At 33.9% G+C, this 22,149-nt stretch overlaps 1 protein-coding gene across 1 annotated transcript in view; it reads left to right on the top strand.

Annotated features, from left to right (window-relative positions):
- Nucleotides 1-11,745, top strand: part of LOC106470690 (alanine aminotransferase 1-like) — a 49,702-nt gene extending 37,957 nt beyond the window's left edge. Inside the window, exons 13-14 of the mRNA XM_013931255.2 lie at nucleotides 2,045-2,135; nucleotides 8,991-11,745. Coding sequence (XP_013786709.1) covers nucleotides 2,045-2,135 — 91 coding nt within the window. The 3' untranslated portion in view covers nucleotides 8,991-11,745. The remainder of the gene's footprint in view (nucleotides 1-2,044; nucleotides 2,136-8,990) is intronic.
- The last annotated feature ends 10,404 nt before the right edge of the window (nucleotides 11,746-22,149 follow it).

Below are 22,149 nucleotides of genomic sequence, written 5' to 3'. Positions count from 1 at the left end.
CCCACAATCTAAAATTGACGAGATGATTCTCAAGATGCCCCAAAGGATCAATGAACTCCACGATTTGAAAGGAAGATCTACTAAATATTAATTAAATTATAAATATATCAATTCATATATATATGACTGAAAAATTTCATTTTTTCTGAAAAGGTGGTGTCTGTTTACTTGTGGCCACGCTATGTAGTTGATTTTACTACAGATAGTATTAATGTAGAGAAAATAAGAGACAAAATATAAATTCAAATCAGATAGGCTTACAGAAAGCAGCAATCTTACCATAATGAGAAATGTTTATTCTGAATTTTACTGAAGAATTCCTAGGTTTTGTTTTTTAATGAAAGTTCGTTTATTTCTTGATTCATATCCAACTTTCAGTCTTTCATTTTGGTATTTCTCAAAGACTATTTCTGGAGGTTAAAATTTTGACACATACTTACCTCCTCTCACACAAAAGCTATCTCGATCATTGTCTGCCCTCTAAGCCTTGCTAAAAGAATTTTTGGTAATCAGTGCACCAGTCTTTATACTCCACCACTTTCGCGCCATTTCTGAACATGTACTTATCGTGTGTCTACTCTCCACCAATAGTATTGTGCCACCTATAATGGTGCTGCTAGTTCCCTCTGCTATTCCTGCTCAATCCTCACTTTCTCAATTAGCATGACATGGTTTAAACGTGTGTTTAATTTTTCCGAGTGTGACTACAGTATTTGATTGTACTTCTTTACCATTTCTGATGGAGTTTATTCAATAATTTCAAATTTTTGTGTTTGATTTCATTTGTTTCCATGAATTTGCATTCAAAATTTTCTTGTTCTTGAATTTTACAGGTTTTAGTATGAATTTGAGGTTTCCTGTGGCAGACAATTATATCATGACAGGTGACAAAGCACATGGGGTCAACTTTATCTGCTGAGGAAGTACATCCCTTGATTCCCAAGGAGTTAAGCTTTATGATTGGCCATCGTTTTCTTCCTTTTTTTCAATATGACACTGTTTCTTAGGAAGAGGACACTCATTGAGCTGATACTTTGGTCTCTCCTTACCATTCCTCCTATATCATCCTCTATCTCGACCTCAATCCTTCCTCCCTAGGACCTATGCTGCCAGTGACTGTGTTCTGGTTTTCATACCCATTTCCTTACCTTCCATTTCCCACTTGTACTTCCATTCCAATCCAGATAGGCTTCCTTGTCTGGTTCGTTCCTTCAGGTGTTATGTGGCACATTCTGCCTCTTTTCAGAAAGCTGTTTAATTATGAAAATGTCATAAATTTTAGCAAATTTGTGCTTAAAAGTTGGCAATGAATAATGAATAATAACCATTCACCAGTATGATTCTTTTGAAAACTTGAGCTAGAAATTGCTAATCTAATTTGCTTGGCCTAAGCAATACTTATGTATCTGCATATGCTTTCACCCTGTAGTTTTACTGCTCTGAATTAGCCACATTTACTCTTAGGTGAAGCTGTACTAAAAGGTTTAGACTGATAGCTCACGTGACTTTTTACGTAAGTGTGCGCAAAAATTTTGGTCAAAATTGAACGGTTTTTTTGTTGAATAACTTTGCACATGTGGCTTATATTTGGACCAAATATGATACCTAATTTTAGGTTGTAAAACTATATTAGTGTACCAAATTTGAAAAAATCCATAACATTTTTGTATGTTTTTCTATAAAATAAAGTTTCCATACTTTCATTGCAAAGAAAAAATAGAAAGGAATTCAATCAAAATTTGAGAAATTTTTATCTTGTGTATTTTTTAATGGATTGCCTTGAAATTTGGTATGTGAAGGAAGGATCCAGTGGAGCACATCCACTGAACATATATGATAGTCTGGACGACCACAGTCTAAGCTGCAGAAAGTGGAAAATCGCTAAACTATCAATCAGTGTGTGTCCTGTCATTTGTTTTGGCAACATGACACACTACCATGTGTTTTGACATTAAGATAAAAGCTAAAAAAGAGGATGCTAGTTATTTATGTAGACAGTTTTTTAGTGTTGAAATAACTGTTAAATGTTTTTTCTACTATGCAGAACAACGATCCTTCCACAAACAGAGAAACTCAAGACTATGTTAAGTCACCTGAAGAATTTTCATGAAAAATTTATGGAAGAATACAAATAGGTTAGTATAGAGCTTAATTAAAATTTTGTTTCTGGTAAAACAAGTAGTTATGTTTTTTTTAAAAACTTATCTTTTATTTTATTTTGAAACATTGCTACCTTTGCTAGGTTTACCTACCATTATCAGGTGGAAACAATTGAGTAAGGGGACAAAGCCATTACGCATTGCAGTATTAGTAGTGATACTACACAACAAAGCAACAAAATAAAAACAAGTCAAACACAATTGTTAAGTAGAGAAAATTTAAAATAAAGTATAATTTTATACATGAATAGTAGTTAATGCTAGGTAATAGAGAGTTAAGAAAGAGAGCTTCTCTGATTTTTCTATTTATATTATTTTCTCTGCCAATGATTTTGATACCTGAAAAAAATAAAAATGTGCTTATTTTGAGTTATATGCTCAAACAAAATGGAAGGGGCTTTTAAATGTTCTTTTAATCTTATAGAAACTTGTTGACTGGTTTCTTCTGTATAAGAATTACTACAGTCTTTGAGCACATAGCTCAAAGTAAACATGCTTTTGTGTTTTCAGGTGTTAAATTAATTGGCAGAGAAAATAACATAAATAGAAAAAATCAAAGAAGTTCTCTTTTATTAAAAAACCTAACATTAAAAATATTCAGGTGTAAAGTTATATTTATTTTAATCTTTCTCTAGTTAACAATTGTTTGATTCGCTTTAATTTTGTTTCTTAGCAATGTAGTATCGTTATTGATACGAAGTATATACAGCAAAATGAAATGTTTTTAAAAAATTAAAAAATAATAAGTTTTTAAAAACATAATTATTTCTTTTACTCATACACAAAGTTAGAAGTTCTTCTTTTAATTTAGTATAGAACATAGTTATGTCTTATTGATTCTTGAAATACATAGTGTCAAAACTGACTACGAATTTTTATACAAGCTAAGCTCTTGTAACTTTGGAACTACTCCCAAAAAAATGTTACTTTTCTCATATTATGATTCTTCAGAGACTAACAAAGGATTCCAAAACTTGCTTATCAAAGTATGCAATTTACACCAGCAGAAGTCTTCTTAATTTTTATACCACTTTAGGAGTTTAAGTGCATAGTTAAAATAGAATGGTAACACTGTAGTGAAACATTAGGAAATGCACAGTAAACACTATAGTGTTAAACATACATCATGTTTTTTTATTCTGGTGGATTTATGGCTCTTCTATATGAAATTTTTTTTTCATGCTAAATTTGGCAGGAAGTACCAGTAGTAACAAATGTAATGCATTTTTCAGAAGAGCGTAAAATTTATGGTTATTTTACATTTAAAAAAATCCCTTGAGGCTTGTAATACTGAAACTTGGGATACTATCCCATTGTTTAGCTCTGCACTAAAACTTCCAATGTTACCATTTCAGCTTGCTAGTTCTGTGATTTTTGTGGCTTATAAATAATGTAATAAACTACCAACGTTACTGCAGAGTGGTGTTCCTAAAGCTTGATAATTCTGTGATTTTCATGGCTTATAAATAGTGTTGTAACTACTAAAGTTACTACTACAGTAATGTTCCTAAACTTGCTTGTTCTGTGATTTGCATGGCTGATTGATACTTTTATAAACTACCAAAGTAACTGGCCCGGCATGGCCAGGTGGTTAGGGCACTCGACTCGCAATCTGAGGGTCGCTGGTTCGATTTCCCATCCCACCAAACATGATTCGCCCTTTCAGCCATGGGGGCATTATAATTTGATGGTCAATCCCACTATTCATTGGCGGTGGGTGGTGATGACTAGCTGTCTTCCCTCTAGTCTTACACTGCTAAATTAGGGACGGCTAGCGCAGATAGCCCTCGTGTAGCTTTGTGCGAAAGTTAAAACAAACAAACAAACCCAAATAACTACTAGAGTGGTGTTCCTAAAGCCTGCTAATTTTGTGACTTGCATGGCTTATAAATAATGCTATAATCACCAAAGTTTTTACTAGAGTTGTGCTCTTGAAGCTTGCTAGTTCTGTGATTTGCATGGCTTATCGATAGTTTTATAATTACCAAAGTTGCTACTAGAGTGGTGTTCCTAAACTTGTTATTTTCATGGCTTATTGATAGTTTTATGAACTTCCAACGTTACTACTACAATTGTGTTCCTAAAGTTTGCTAGTTCTATAATTAAACTTACTTCATCGAGAAATTACTACAAAGACAGTAGGCAGCAAACTCTATGTAAATTAGCTACAGTGTATAGAATGTGATGAAAAAAAAAACAAAAACAATACAACATATAGAATGACAGCCAAAAAAGGAAGACAACAGTGTGTAGAATGCAAAAATTGAAAAAGAAGATTATAATGTATAGGATTTAATCAAAAAAGAAAGACTTCAATATATATAGAATATCATAAAAAAAAAAATGGAAGATTACAGTGTTTACAATGTAAACCAATATGAAAGACTACAGTGAATAGAATCCCAACCAGAAGAGGAAGAATACAGTGTATAGAATGTCATCCAAACAGGACTATGGTAAATAATATGTATTCTAAAAAAAGTAACAGTGCAAAATAGCTATTCAGAAGAGTGTGAAATTATCTATAATAGAAATAACTTCTGTTGTTTTTTTATATGTATGACAAAATAATATGATAGAAATCTTTTCTAAGATGTTGATGTGATAGAAAGAACATTTTCGAGACTAGAAAGGCAAACATTTGCAAGTGAATGCGGTATTTTTCTCCCCAGCCACCTTATTTGATAAGATTCTCAAAGTAATTTCAAAAGAGAATGGTAGACAAAGCATAAAGGAAAGTAGCATAAATTATAACATATATATATACTTCAGAGGGATAGACACTTAATACAGTTTCAACTTGAGATTTCTTTATGAGAAAGACGTATTGAAAAATATTAAATTGTGATCTTATATACATTGTTTCTGCATAAATAAATTTATCCACAATGACAAATACTTTAGGTCTTATTTGCCCCAAAAATTACTTGTATTCTTCAACATGGAATATACAATTTCATGTATTTTGTGAACCAAAACAACCCCTTAAACATTTACAAATGCACACTGTCTCTAGGTTTAGAACTCCCTACTACTTATATTCCTTTTTTTTCTTTTTATCCCTATAAAATCAAAAGAAAGGCACAAATCCCAACTATGTCACATGATATCTTCCATCAAAGTTGCATCAGAATTGTGAAGAATGGTAGATCAAAAATCTTAATTCTCCAAAATATTTTGGTCTCTATACCTTATAATATTGCAAGAAAAGCATAAATCCCAAATCCATCTGTTTCTCTCTGTGGGGTTGGCATAAGGTATTGTTGTGTCAAGTCTCATTTGAATTGATGGAAATATAAGGGAACTGCAGACAAAATATGTTTTTGTAATCTTTGATCCCCTAAAATCAGAATGGTGATATAAAGAAAATAAGCATATTAGACCAAGGTATATATCCTACGAATTTCAAGACTATCAACCCAGAAATAAAGGAATAGCATATAATTATAGTTAGGATTACCATACGTCCTGGTTTAGCAACGTTGTCCTGGAGTCCCGGCCAGTTTGAAATTCTGTCCCGGTTCTAATCACAGTTTACTAAAAATTAATTTGTCCTGTCTGAAAATGTAAGATTGTCTCGTATACATTAATATCAGAACTTTGGTGGTTATCAGATAGCATATTTAATGTAACTAGGCTAAAATTCTACTTGTAAAAACTGGCAAGTTCTAAGCTTTGCATTATACTACGTGCATTTGTTTATCTTTGAATCAACACACATGGTAATGGCGCCTGCCCGTGCATGCCAGCTCTGCTGTCAGCCAATAGCGATGTCCAATCCATTTATATAGATCAGTGGTCACAGCGCATGTGCATGGGACTGTTGGCATTTTGCCATATTTTGTGGCTTTTGCCCATTTCCAAACTTTACTTCGGCATAGATTTTGAAATTTTAACTTTTAAAAATTTTAATTTACTTTTACAATGCTGAAAAGAGCGTGCACAATTACGCAATCTCAAAGGCACAAAGGCGAGTGTTGCTTCAGCTGCTAGTTCATTACGATTAGATACCTTTTTAAAAAGGTCAGAAACAACCGATTTGGAGCTTCTCGTTGCCACTAAAGAAGCCACCTTTGCTTTTCATACAGTTTCTCATAATTTGAGTTTCAAGACATCCGACTGTTCGTCAAAGTTGGTTTCAAAACTCTTTGAGCCAAAATTTCGTCTAGTGCAAACAAAATGTGAAGCCATGATTTTGAATGTAATTGCACCAATGGCTAGATCTGAGCTTGCTAAAGACCTAGCAGGGGCAAACTTTGTGACAATTTCTATGGATGCGTCGAACCAAAAAAAGGATATTAAAATTATACCTTTCATGATTCAATACTACATTTCTGGCCAGGGGGTACAAGTCAAATTCTTGGATATATACACTGTTCCAGGTGAGACGGCTGAGATCTTGACTGATGCTTTAGTCTCAGTTATTGACAAACACGAGTTGAAGGAAAAAGTTGTTGGATTTTGTGGAGACAACTGTAACACAAATTTTGGCAGCATAAAACGAAAAGGTAAGAACATCTTTAGCTGATTAAAAAACAAACTTGGAAGGGACCTTGTTGGCATTGGCTGTGGTGTACAACTGTCTCCAAACAGCTGTTGATGTGTTACCAATCGATACCGAAGCACTTATTGTGAAAATATTTTCACATATACACAGTTCGTGTAACACAGCTAAAGGAATTTTGCGACTTTGCCAGAGTGTAATACAAAAAGCTATTACCACATGGTAATACCAGATTTTTGTCAATGCTACCAGCAGTTGAAAGAATTTTTTACATTTTGATGGCTTGAAATCGTACTTTTGTTTCCAAGAACACAACCCAAGATTGATAAAACTATTCTTTGAAAATGATTGTGGAGAAATGTATTTATGGTTTGTACGTGGACAGCTCAGCCTTTTAAACAAAGTGATTTTGGTCATGGAGAAGGACAATGCCAGTGCAGCACATATTAAACTAGAAATGCAAACCCTGATTACAAATATAGAAAAACGAAAAAACTGTGAATTTGTATCTCAAGGAGCAAAGAGAAAACTTGAAGAAAATGGTGAAATCATTGAAAAAGTGAAGACAGCATTTAAAAGTTTTTATGAAAGATGTCTCTCATACCTGGACCTATGGAAAGAGAGTTTTGGACAGGCAGAAGACTTTGTGTGGTTAAATTCTGGAGACATATCTCTGCAGTTAAGATCAACCAAAGGATTGAAAAGCAAGTAGCAAACATTGATCAATTATTTGATGAGGTTGTTATTGCAAAAAGCTTTTGGGCTTCTAAGACAGAAATTTGGGCAACACAAAACTTTATGTATGAGGAAAAGTGGCAATACTTTTTTGCTCATTGCAAAAAAAGACATTTATTAGTAAAAAATTTTAGTGCTGTAGTAGAGTACTTTCTTTGTCTTCCTGGTACTTCTGCACCAGTTGAACGAGTGTTTTCTGTAATAAATAATGTGTGGTCAGAAGAGAGGGGCAATATGCTAGAAGCTACAGTCAGGGGTCTTCTGATGACCAAAATAAATTTCCCACTAAGCTGCTCAGTTTTTGACAAAATTAAAAAGAACAAGGTATTTCTTAGAAAAGTAGTTTCAAGTGAAAAATATGAAAATACTGGTGATTCAATAAAATATTACTTGACAATAAAAACGTGTTTAATTTATTTCTAAATGTCACTGTTCTACTCGAAAATATTTTACATGCATGTGCTGTCAAGCAAAGCATAGCTGCTTTGTATGTCTTCTGTTTCTGTTCCATGTCTCTTAACACTGACTCTCAGGGTTCCTTCTAAGTGAAAAGACGAATCGTACATCTTGCCAGCTCACTCGTATCACTTCGGCACTTGCCAAGAACTGCCTTCTTATAAGAAGAAAATATGCAAGTATGTTAATATATTTGCAGTAAAAACTTTCCCATACTCCCTAACTGGTGGGAAGAGTAGGCTCGCTCTCCCCAAATACCCAACTCACACCTTGCGGCTTTTCAGACCTTGCGTGATACTCCCATTGATCCCGGTTTCAACTCTGAAAATTATGGTAAGCCTAATTATAGCTGTTGGAAAAAGGAAAGAAAGAAAGGAAATACAATATATCTCCATCTCTGTGGGGGAGAAATAGTTATAGTATGATAAGAAGGGCATTTCTGAGATGATACTGTAATTGAAAGTTTTTTCAGAGGTGATAGAATGGTAGAAAGACGTTTAGCTGAACAATAGTAAAACATGATGTTTTTCTTATTTTTATTACAAACTAGACTTTATTGCATTTATGATTTGTTAATTATATTTATTAAAATTCCATTGTTGCACTGATTCCATTCTGTGTTTGTATTTATCTTGTCTTGTTTTTTATTATTTTTAGAAACCTTAATCTCACTAACAATATAAAGTACCTTACGTAGCACAGTACTTCTTGACCAGGGTTCCGCAGAATGCAAGAGTTCCACATATTCCATTGCATAAATACATACTAGTCACATAATTGCAATCTGACTACATCATATTTATGTATTAGTATAGCGGGTTCCATAATGACACAACACAATAACAACTCACTGCATTGTTTTAAGTTAGTGAGTGAGACTAGGTACAACCAGCTGCTAGTACTGCAGTAATGTTTTTTTGTAATGAATGCTGTGAAAGGTTCTGTGATACAAATTTGATGCCAGAAGAGTTCAAAAAGGTTTAGAACCACTGACCTAGCATACAAGAATTGATAAAGTTCTAATTTTAGTAAAATCTGAGTAGTTGCAAGGTAATTGCATTTGTTGTGTATAGCAGTATTAATTCAAGCCTCTACATATCTGAAGAATGTTAAAATTTATTGTCTTGTTTTTGTAGGTAAATCTCTGGACACAAAAAGCATTCCAAAAGTGGATACCTACATGTTGTTTTATATATTCTGTATTTTTGTGCCATTGATATAAATGTAAAAAATGCTTTCAACAACTGTGTTGTATGCATGAGGCAACATAGCTACACAAAACAAGTTGTTGTTATGCCCTGTGGTTAGTATTAAGAATGTTAAAATTGTTTTTGAAAAATATTACAGTTTATTTGGTAAGTTATGATACACTTTGTTGTTTTTAATTGTTGATTCTTTAAAGAAAGATATTCTAACCTTCTAAATTTACTTTAAAAAATGTATAGAATCAAATATATTCATAATGTGGAGAAAACAACGAAAAATTAGTACGGTTTATGATGTACGAAGAAACATTGATGGAATTGAAGGTATTATCTTTATTAGAAAGATAGGCTCATATCATGACCCTCATGAAGTTAGTTAGAGATATGTCTTGAGGTGTGTTATCATAAGAGAGAGAGAAAATTTTCTGTGTTTGACTTAAGAGACAGAAAGTTTCCTTACTTTGATACATTTGAACATTAGTATCATGTTGTTTTTTTGTTATAAAATTGATATATGCTGTACCTGAATAAATTGGCACAGTTTTAATTAAAGAAACAGTTTGAATAAGTTTTCAAAAAAATTTCTATTCATAAATACTTCTTTAAAAAAAAGTTACTTTTTTAAATGTTCTAATTAAAATTTCTTTTTGGGAAAGAATGTATTAGTAAATAGTGAATTGTGTTTGTTTTTCTCCAAACTAGATGTGTTGATGGGATTGATGTTATGTTACCCAATAATTAGGGTTTCAAAAAAATTCTGAAACGTTCTAGAACATTTGAAGAACAGGTTCTTCTTCTGCAGAAAACAGTGTATCTTTCTTGCTGTTCATAAAGAAATGGTCACTCTTTAAAAGGGTTTAAACTTTTTGGAGCATTTTCCCTCCCTTTTTGTAATGATCCATGGTGCTTTTTGTTTCAAAGTAACACATATATAAAACTTATATCTTACATACACTTTTGAGCAAAATATAAATCCACTTTAGATGTAAGCATTATACTTAAATATCAAGGATCTTATTACTGTTTAGTGTTTTAGTATAAATATGTTAAATGTCACTTATCGCTGAGAAAAAACATTTATGTGGAAGTCATGGTTTGTTAATGTTTTAGTCTGTTAATGCCTGAGCTTGACATTTTGAATAGAAGCAATAACTGTTCTGTTTAAAGATTGAAAAGAAAAATTAAAAAAAAATTATGAACCTGTAGTGGTGAATTTTTATTTTTGTGAAACACACAGAAAATTGGTTGAAAACTTGAGAATGCTTGCAGTTGCTTCTTAAAGATAAAAACAAAGTACTTTATAAAAATCATTTATTTTTTTATTTTATATTCTAGGGAATTCCAATAGTTCTTTTTTGTGGCAAAAAAAGTTGCATTAAGTAATTATGGTAACAGTTTGATGAACGTTGGATCCAGAAGTCTCTGACACTTCATGAAAGTGACATTTTTTAAAATTTTCTTTAGTACAGGTATATATATATATATATATATACGTTTAGTTCCATGAAATTGTATATTTGTAGATAAGGTTTACAGTACATTCTTCTTATACAGAATTGTTTGATATTAAACCAATATAGTCCCAGAGGTTGAGTTTCAGAATTACTTTTTAATAGCATTGTTTGTAATTGAATTCCTACAAAAACCAGTATTTATTTTTTTTCTTTAATGAAATTTCTGGTGAAATTAGTAATTATTTGTGGAATTGGACATGAACTTTTCACATTTTTTAGGATTTTTAGAATATATTTGAAAGAACTATTTTTCTATAAGTCACAGTAGTCTTTTAGTCATTAATGCAAGATTTAGATTTGTACTAGTTTTAACATTATCACAGTTACTGCATTTAAACTTTTTTTGGGTTGAAATGGCAAAAAATACCATTAGGTTCAGGAAGCAGTACTAAACAATTTTTAATAGTTTTTACACAGAAGGATTTGTTCAAAATTAGAAAATTGTATATTATATATTGGATATTTGTAGAAAAGATCAAAGTGGTAAAAAAACAATGCAACTCTTTACCATTGTCGAAGAAATATAACTTTATAAAGATACTCATCTATTAAGAGTTCACTAGTTTAGGTATCTGCAACACATTAACGACTGTGTACATTTCAGGGTTAGTGTTTTGGTGTTCAAATGAAAAATGCTGTGTGTTGTTTTGTTAGGCTTTTCTGTAGACCAACACTGGAAACATTATGAAAGTGAACACCCTCATATATTGATAACAAATCTGCTTGTTTTAACAAACAGGCTTCCTTCTCCTGATGTTTAGCTTTTTGAAAATAGTAACAAAGAAGGAAAATCAGCACTTTGTGACTGGATTCAGTACATTTTGCTGTGAAAAGCCACTTAAGTAACACTACTTGCTCTGTTTTTCATCACAATCTTTTGTTACTTCCTTAAGGAACTACAAGTTAAATTTTCTTGTTATTCTTTGAGAACTTGGTGTTGTTTTGAGTGAGGATATTGTTTTAGGCTAAATTGTGGTCTGTAATAGTCTGGTCTTTCTACGTGCAAACTGTAATTTAATTTAGTTTTTTAACTTAATCTGAAGTACATTCAAGTCATGAAGTCTGAAATGTTGATGAACGTGACAGTCTTGTATCTCAAGTAATGTTGTTGTACTAACCTAACTTGGTTGTAGTTTGTTTTCTCAGAAATAAAAGTTGATCTTGAAGCAGCAGATCCTTGTAGCATGGAATTAATTTTCATTTTGAAGTTTCAACTTTTATTATTAAAGGATAAGTTTATCATAAGCCACAATCTTATTGCTGTTTCTTTATTTGTGAAACCATATAGGTAATTTGTAAATATACCCCCATTCTTTTTCACCCAAGAAATCACATGATGGAACCAGTCGGGTGGATTTTGAAAGTTTTATGAGCTATCTTTTATTTAAAAATGCTCAGGTTAGTTACATACTCTTTGACAATTACTTTAAGAGTAATTCTATTTTTTCAAAAAATATCCCTTGCATCCTCCACACAATCTGCTGTAATTCTTAAATAGTATTACAAATTTCTTGTTCTGCAACATTGTATATCTTTAACTTGTAGCTACATGCACATTGGCTACTTGACGTTATTTATTATTCACTAAAACTGCTTTGCATCATTGTCCTAATATACCTCAACAGTGCTTTACACAATTACACATGATCTTCCAACATTAATTTAGTAAATTTCATGGCTGCCATTTTTCCGTTTTACAACTCTGCTTTGCATCATGGGTTGACACCTACCAACATTTCAGTATAATATGTTTAGAATATGCTTCAACAAAGTTTTTCACTGCTTCTCATTCTAGGTCTTTCCTGATAACTTCCCACTTTATTTAAGAAATATAATCAAACTCAGAGCAGGTATGAATTAAAGTGAATATTATATTTTATAAGAGGTTGAATCTTAGAAAGTTAAGTTGTATGGTTTATTTAAAAAACAGTTCTGCATTGTAACATGTAAAGTTATAAAGTAAGTACAGCCACAGTAAATGTGCCATCTTATCACATGTTAATGGACATATTGTTGATTAGATAAGTATTTGTGAAAAAAAGGAGTCCCACCAAATTCAAATTGCCTGTGGGCTTACTGTAGTCTTAATCAGACCCTGGGCATGGTCTAGTGGTTAGTGTACCAGAATGTAAATCTCGGGTTCAATTCCTGTTGTCAAAAAATCACACTCCACATTTTGGGATTATGGATGTATGGTAAGAGTGATGGTCAAAGCCCTCTCTTCAATAGGCAATATCTGCCTGAGAGTTGGTGGTTGGTACTTGTTAACTAGCTGTTTTCCCTCTTGTCTGTTAGTACAGATAACCCTTATGTTATTAGTTTTTAAACTTCCAGTTAGAACAAAGTGCTTCAAACTTCTTTTATCCAAACATTTTGCAACACTTAAGTTTTGAGGAACATTCATTTTTTATTATTATATAAATTACTTTGTGTTCTTTTCCTTTTTACACTATTTAATTGTCAGTTGTATTTCTTGTTTTTGTCCGTTTTAACCATGTTGAATCTTCCAGAGTTGTTGAATAATGTTGGAACTTTACTTGTTGTTCAGTGAATGAACTTAATTACAAAAATAGTGTTAGGGATTTAGAACTTGTTTGAAAAGTTAATTATAACCATGAAAACGTGTATCAGACGCAGTGAAACAAGTGCACTCAATCCACACTTAATTGTAACTTTTAACTGATGTGCAGTTATGTCGTGATATTATTTATACAGTGAATACCGTATTTGTCGGTGTATAAGACGACCCTGGATTGTTTGAGCAAATTAAGTGTATTTCGTTGAGGTTCGGTGTGTTGGACGACCTCTATTATCAAGCAAGTCTAGGATGTTACATTTGTAAAGAAATTCTTAGAAGTTATTTTTAAACTGCGCTTTAGGATAATCAATACAACCACAAGTGTGAGTTTTTATGCCCTTCAAACTCTACAGACAGCCCAATACGGCTTAACTTAAGTCATAAACATGTAATAAACAACTTTACAAAGTTTTTATCACAGTTGAACTATTACAAAAAAGATACTACACCGTAAGATATAGTGATTTACTAAAAAAGATGTCTACAAAATTAATGTACGTTACAGAAACTAACTTTTTGATATAATAATAGCAATATTTTAGTATGACGGATGAGATCAATACATTTCAAATAAATAACTTCTAGCTACGAAGACAAATGATACAATTACAAATATGTTATTGTAACTCAGTAGGTGGCACGATATAAAACGGACTTACTAAAAAAAGTAAAAGGAACAACGTAGTTTGGTTAAATGTGCTATTAATCGGAGAGTTCATACTGGAACTCTATCTTTGAACCTGTGTATAAGACGAGGGGTAAAATCAAGCAGCATTGTCTTAAGAGTAAAAAGTATCATCTGATATACTGTTAAATACGGTAATTACTTTTGAAGAATTATAAAACAATATATGGACAGAAGATAGGGAGAAACAATGCATGTTTTGACAATAGTGGGTCCGATTCTTGCAGGTTTTCGTAATTAACCCTTTTGTGTGTGTGTGTTAAATCCGTTTATAACCAGTATTGTAAGTTAAGGATTCCCCTCCCCCCCGAATATTTTGCGTCCTAACAGAAGTTCACCACCAAATAAATCTATATATTCGATGACGAGGAACCCACTTTGAGACTAATAATGGCTGGAGACGGCTTGAATGGGTAATGAAGGAAAACTTTAATACAACCGCAAATGTACAACGTTGTATTAAAGTTTTTCTTCATTACCCATTCAAGCTGTCTCCAGCCAAATCTATATATTGTGTACTTGCTTAGAAATTAATAACAAACTTTTGGCATAAAAAGATATATATTATGAGGATAATATATTTCGTCTGATAAACAATTTTAACGTATGAAAACGAATCACAAAAAGGAAATTATTCGGTTATTCCTAAATCATGAGACCTACAAAATACTCTGCCTTGCATCATGAATTGTAGGAGTGACGTAGTGATTCCAAATAACGCTAGGAGATACACTCCTCAATGCATAGAAGCTATTCCAACAGTTTTTGTGTGTGTGTGTGTGTGTATGTGAACTGTCCAGTTTTTAATCGTGATGACCACATTTCTACGACTTCTAATGAAAATCTTAATAGTAAGAGATATTTATTCAGCAAGTTTTATATTGTCATTGCAAACGTCTCTCATCGGCCGCTTTTATCAACAACAAACCAAGTACTAGACTCGAGGTTTGAAAAGTTGAAAATAAAAGTGGAAGTTTGAGTATAGCTCAGAAGTCTGTTTTAACGTATACAGATAAAATTAAATTTTATTCGCTAAGCTACTGACCATTCAATCTCATGGGGCGTCAGTAACTTCTACAATGTGACTGTCAATCCCAATATTCGCTGGTAAAAGAGTAGTCCAACAGTTGGCGGTGGGTGGTGATGACTGTCTGTCTTCCCTATAGTCTATCACTGTTAAATTAGGGACTACTAGCGCAGATAGTCCTTGTGTAGCTTTATGCTAAATTCAAACAACATAAGATATTCAGTAAAATATTACAAAAGTAGAGAACGAGAACTTTAATAAGATAAAGAGTAGAATTACATATATTCTAGGTACTCGCCGTACATAAAGAAAACAAACTAATGTGTTAATTCTTAAATGAGAAGTGCTTCAAAAATGTGACCAAACTTTAGAAAAAGTGAAAGAAAGAAGTAACCTGGCAGATAATTCGAAAACTAGCTGAGAGTTGTTTCGACATTCCAGCAACACACCAGGTAAGAAAAATATATAATTTTTCTCTGTTATCGAGTGTCTTCTTATTTGTTCCAGTTTATATAATTATCACCTCTTGTTGATAATAATCGCGTAAAGCTATCCTAGGCCTGTCTGCGCTAGCTGTCCCTAAATTTGAAGTGATAGACTAGAGTGAGATCAACTAGTTGATACCGCCCACTGTCAACTCTTGGGGTTTACCGTAACATTATAACATCCCCATGGTTGAATGAGCGAGCATGTTCGGCTGCAGGGTTTGATCTTGCGACCCACAAATTGCAAGTCAGCGCCCTAACCACCAGACCATGCCAGGCCCTGTTATCACCTGATTAGCCGAAAGAGCTATATTTTGCATAGTTGAAATAACCCTTAACTCTTCATAGGAACATTCGTGAATGTAAAATGTATGACACACAGAGAATATAATTGTTTCAAATGGTGATTAAATCAGGGGTGATAACTCGGAACTGAGGGAAGTGCACAAAGAATTACTCTTCAGTTTCTCTTTACTCCAATAAACCTGGATATCTAACACAACTCCATAACATTTTGCTCGGGCATTTTTATATTTCTTTAACTGGCGTGGCATACTTGTTAGTGTTCTGGTGCTGGATTGTAAAATTGAGGGTCCACGGTTCGCATCCTGTTGCTGCTAAAATTCTCTCCGCACTTTTAGGCCATGGTTGCATAATAAGAATGACTGTCAAATCCAGAGTTAACAGTGAGTGCTGTTCACTAGTTGCTTTCTCTCTATCATGAACTACAATAGTGGTTCATAATAGGGATCGCAAGGAATTGCACAAAACCCTAATAGAACGTTTAGGCAAAATGCACCTCAAAGAATAAAGATTCAGTTCAAACAACACCAGTGGCATATCCTGGCCGTTGGCTTTGGTTTATCGCATTTGTATAACAGTAATCAAAACATATAAAAATATCCAAAATCATCATGAAAAACGCGTAACCAAAAATCAATTAGCATAATAAATAATACTAAATTAGCGCCATCTGGCATTTACTACCCTACTTTGCACCAAAATCATGAGCGGTATACTCCCAAGGTGTTTAACGCACGCTGATAGGTTGAACTGTCTTCGCCGCACCAATCGTCATAGACGACACATATAATCAGTACTCGCACAGTCACTGCAGTCAACAATTTTATTTTATCTGTTATTTTATGACCCTTAACCCTAGATGTTGTCAGTCGATTTGACCGACCTCGTAACCATCATAAAAATTAGGAAATAAATCTATATTACCCATTCGTTTGTTCTAGAATGACTGCAGATTGTGACAGGAAACCCCAAATATTGATTCGAAATAGCTTAATTCTCGTAACAGTATATATCTATTTATATTTCTCATTTTTTTATTGACCTTTGATCCGTGTCAAACTAGAAATATCCTGACACAAGTTGAAATTAAGCGCGCACATTACCCTATTAAATAATGTAATACACAAGGTACTTGCTAATACACCCTATGAAGATTTTTACTATTTTTCTTTCATTATCTTACCTAATAAGTTTCTGTTTTTATGATTTTAGTTACTTTTATAATAAGAAAGAAAGAAAATACATAAAGAATAAATAAACTCGTAATTAAATATCAAAAACTATTTTCATTAAAATTGTATTTGTTATTTTCTCTACTGTAACATTATATTTGATTCTCCAGGTTTTATAACGAAAATAAAGGTTGCAATGTGCAAAGTAAGATGTATAGTATTGTTACATTGATCGCAAAGTTTCAAAAAATTTATACTTCTCACCTTTTTACACTTATATTCATTAGTAATTTTATTGTTAGGAGCTGACTTAGAAACTAGACGAAACAAAATTAATAGAATTGTCTGTCTGTTATCAGTATGGAACACTAAGCTCTAAAGTAAAATTCCTGAGAGTTTCTTCTAATCTTTTCACACCTATTTCCTATGTTTATCTACCAATAGCGGCTGAAGTAGAAACCTGCCGATTATAAAACAACGAATCGATGCTCCTTACTTACCTTGACACCGTCAATATCAAATAACTTCATGCAGTGCAATTCCCAGAACTTTCCCTGGTTTGAAAACACAATGAAACCATCATGCTGACAGTATGATGGTTTCAACGACAATTGTCTAAAGTATTATAAAATATTTATGTTATGATTTTGTAGAAAGTCCACGGGCCGATCCAATAAGTTGGTAAGTGGATGTGTCCTACAGAAACTATTCGAATTCGGGCTCTGAGAACACTGATATGTTAGAATTTGTCGGCTTCTTTACAGTACATTGGTTGTAACAAGAATTGTCTAAAGTACTTTATAAAAGTGGAAGAAAATATTTATAATATGATTCTGTACAAAGTTGTATCCGGCTCAATAAACTTAAGTATTTGGATGCTAATTATCTTCCTGGGTATTCGGAATTTAGTGTTGGTATAGGTGTAAATGTGTGTAAGTGCTTATGAACATCCTGTTTCCTATATTACCATGATTACACAGTAACAAACAAATGTAGAGTTTCCAGTAATATAAATACGGGTCGTTTTTATTGGGCTAATATTCTTGGCTTAGCTTTCTTGATTGTAACTTTAAATACAAGTTATTTACCAGCGAACTGCAAGTTCAACTGGGTGTTTACAAAGTATTACCTGCAAGCAAGTAAACTTGGTTCTTATATATTATATATGTATATATACATACATATATATATATATTATTAATATTATTTTCAAATAAGTACTTAAATCTCAGTTATTTTTCTTCAAATATAGATCACCAAATAAAAATATTCGGAAAACAATGATCTTTATTACATATGATGCTACGAAGTCCTTGTTTGCACTCGTGAACCATACTTGCTAAGCCTCGTCGAAATTCACATGTCGAAATGGAAAAATAATAATTTTTGTAGACTTTATATAAGCATTTTGGAATACAAATATATATATATATATAAATTACTATACTGATACCCAAAAAATCCATTGTAATTTATCAGGCTTCATAACTAAATTGTATTTGGGTCTAAAAAATATAATTCCTGTTCACAAAATAGCCTTGGTCGTAATGCTTCAAACTTTCCAATGATATAATAGCTTTTCTCTGGTGGATAACTTAGGAAGGGTAACATAATTATGCCAAATAAATGTATAACTTTCGATTTGTTATAAAGTATTGATATATAAAAGTAGGCGTAGCTAAACAAGTCTTCTCAAATGATGAAATGGTGAGCGGAGCCAATATGGTGTATTCGCTAAATATCATGATATTTCAGCAAATGGAAAAGGTAGGACGTTTTTATTATATATTCTATCTTGCCAATATCGGATATTTGAGTTTCTAATTTGTACAAAACTATAGACATTGTATTATAGGCGTCATAAAATGTAATCGCACCAAACCCAGAAGGCCACATATCACGTGACGCAAAAAAAACGATATTTAGCATTTTTTTAAATATTTTCTTTCAAAAACTAACTAATATGCAATACTGAAAATTGAATTATAATTTACAGTTTGATGTAAAACTTAGTAACATACACCTATAAAATAATATTTAAATAAAGTATTGAATGTATGTCTACATATGCGATGACATGCCCTCTGACCCCTACCTCGATAGGACGTATTTACATGACAAAGTTTTACAACAAAATGATGAACAGACATATCATTATTATGTTTGTGGGACCTAAATATGAAAAAAAGGAGTTTTCGTTTTGACATATGTTGACAACGATAATAAGCACAATATATACAATATTGTCCACACACACAGATGAATATGGTCTTTGCAGTACTTTGTGTTTGCAAGTCCACGTTTCGACAGTCCTTCTTGACGAACTTTCTTATGTGGAGGTATTCCTAATGGATCAAAATATTCTCCTTTTTCATTTCGACCAAAGCCAATAAATAACCAGTGGCTACCGGATTTATGACTCGGATCCAGATTGGTGATGTACATCTGCATGGTCAGGTAGTTGATCACTGGCCAATACACCTCCAAACTACTTTCTCGTACACAAGTCTTGCGAGGGTATCGAATAAATTTCTAATAAGTTCATAGCTTTTTAGATATCAGTTATGATGTTTCTAGATTGATCAATTTCTGGAATTGACTGAAATTCTGCGTATGTTAGAATATTTATAGCGTTGGGTAAATCACTGCCAAAACATATTTCAATTCGTAAATTTCCCTGTTTCATCTTAAGTTAAAGTGAGAATCTCCAGCAGATAGATCCTGTGTAAGATCAAAGGAAAATATTGTATATCCTCCTGTGTATTCGTCATATCATATATCAATTCCTTGAACAAATTGTATTCCCATTCCATTAAATAATGTTTTGTAGCTTTGTGCATATAATTCAGTATTAAAATCTGGTTGTAAAGCTTGAGCAGGAATTTGTTTCCTTCTACGTTGATTGTCACGAAATTTATACTGTAATGTTTGAAATTGTATGGATTTTTTTCCAAGATCCATTAAATGCATCATTATCAACACATCCTGTAACAAGACATGTAGGTACTTGATCTAAAAATGCATTATCAGTTGATGCTTGTAAGTTTCCTTGGAAATTGAAAAAGATTTGCACATTAGTTATTTCAAAAGATATTTAGCTGTTCCTTTCTGAAATGCTTTAGCATGCGAGAGAATGACTGACGGGCTGATCTTGACTTTTCTAGCATAGATAGAAACGTGTTGTAATACAATTTTGAATTCCTATTCATCTTTTGACATACTATAAAACGAATCTCTATTTGATACAACTGGGAGTTTTAAACTCACACCATTAGGTAATAACTTGTAATATAAAAAAATATGTGAATGTAAACGACCGATCACGTCGATTGTTTGGCTATTACGTGTATGTACGTGTCGGTCTTTGATTCTTTTGTTCTCACCATCGTTAAAATTGAGATCGTCAAAACTACTCACCACGTTTTTTATGCGCAACTGTGTTAAGTATAGTCATATTTATCAAATTCGTGCTGGTTCCATGTAACTTTGACGTAATGGCCGCTTGTCGTGAAGCCTAGAAATGCGATCTCTGGTGACATTTTTTGGAACTATGACGTCATCGTCTGTACCGCTCCTCCCCTCCCTGAGGCAGCCAATCAGCGTGTGTATCTGAAGTCTGGAGATAACCACTTATGGACCCATTTGCAACACCCTTTGGGTTGACGATCACGATCAGTCATTCTTAGCACAGTAATCATACGGTAAGGTTGTGCATAGCTCCCCATACCAGAGTTTATTCAGTGATTTACTTTGGTGAAACAGTCCTCCTCAGGACTAGATAGTCATTCTTCAATCAACTAGTATCAGGCGTTTGTTGGATCCACTACACACCTAGTCCACTCCACTCTCAGCCTCTAGTTAGACATCACATAGTAAGTGTTTCCTCTACTAATACTCCAACACCATGAGTGTGAGCCGCTCGGGCAAGAAGAGGAAGAAAAACCGTCCTTTGACCCGCTCCCAGAACCAACCACTGTCTGCAGCCAAACAATATAAGATGTTAACTGCTGCCCAGTCCGCCATGAGCTCGGACGACGATTCGGATTCGTCCATCTCTTCAAACACCACTGTCACTGCTGCCTCAAAAGCCTCGCCTGAATCCTGTTCATCTCGCCACTCCTCAACTCCTCCAACTCATGAGAACACCACCTCACCAACAGTTAAGAAGCTCCCTCCAGCCTTCATCGTCGAGGGAATCCCTGCCTCCCATAGGCAACCTCAAGTCGCTGCCGAACTCCGACGTATCTTTCCCAGCATTGCCTTCAATAATGTCCGTCGACTCCCCCGAGGAGGCATAGTTATTAAATGCGACTATCCAAAGGACTACTCCACCCTCATTAAACCATGACCCTCCGATGCTTTCAACGGTTGCCCCACCAATCTACACGTTCCGACGGACAACGAACCCAGGAAGACCCTAATCATTCGAGGCATTCCACTGGATACGACTGACAAGGAAATAGAAGATGAATCCCACTTCAGACAAGGAAATAGAAGATGAACTCCACTTCAGACAAGTAAAATTTACAAACTTTTCCCGCATTAAATCGACCAAAACAGAAAACCTCCCGCCACTCATCAGGATCACACTGACGGACACAAAGCAAGCTGCCCAACTCCTCCAAGACGGCATCATCCTGTGGTTCAAGAGACTTAAGGTCGAAGAACCCAATTTCTCGAGCCACCCAGTCCTCCAGTGTTTTAACTGCCAATGTTTCGGCCACTCAAGATCAGCCTGTACTGCCAAACCCCGTTGTGTTCACTGTGCTGGCGAACATCAAGTCTCAGAATGACCTAAAGAAAGGAACGACACCAGGTGTAGCAATTGTGGCGGTTAACATGCTGCCTGTTACCGTGGCTGCCCCAAATTTCAATTCGTCGCTGGAATCAGGGCCAAGCTTCCATCACGTACGCCTGGACATGATGCATCAATCTCTTGCCAAAATTTCCCTCCTCTCCCCAACGCCCTCAATTCAATGCCTCCGACCAGCCTAATCCCTAGTCCCCCAACACCTTCGCCTCAGTCACCAACTGCCAAACTCGACCAGCAAAACAACAAGAATCATCTACTTCGAATTGGCAAGAACTTCGCCCTGCCAGCCTCGTCGCTTTCATATTTGACATCATGTTCGCCGCTGCTAACCCAGAATTCGACAGGGCTACCTTCGTGAATGTCGTCACCCAAGTAGCCCACCAGGACCTTAATGTCAGGGGAATTACACCAGAATCGATCGACAAGCTCATCTGAATCAGATATCCTGTCTATCAATAATGGGTAAGTCACCAAATTCTTTAACTATATTACATGTCAACATTCAAGGTTGTC

This window comes from Limulus polyphemus, unplaced genomic scaffold (genome assembly GCF_000517525.1).
Source record: "Limulus polyphemus unplaced genomic scaffold, Limulus_polyphemus-2.1.2 Scaffold106, whole genome shotgun sequence".
In the NCBI taxonomy this organism is placed as follows: Eukaryota; Metazoa; Arthropoda; class Merostomata; order Xiphosura; family Limulidae; genus Limulus; species Limulus polyphemus.
This window is presented reverse-complemented; position numbering and strand designations above follow the sequence as displayed.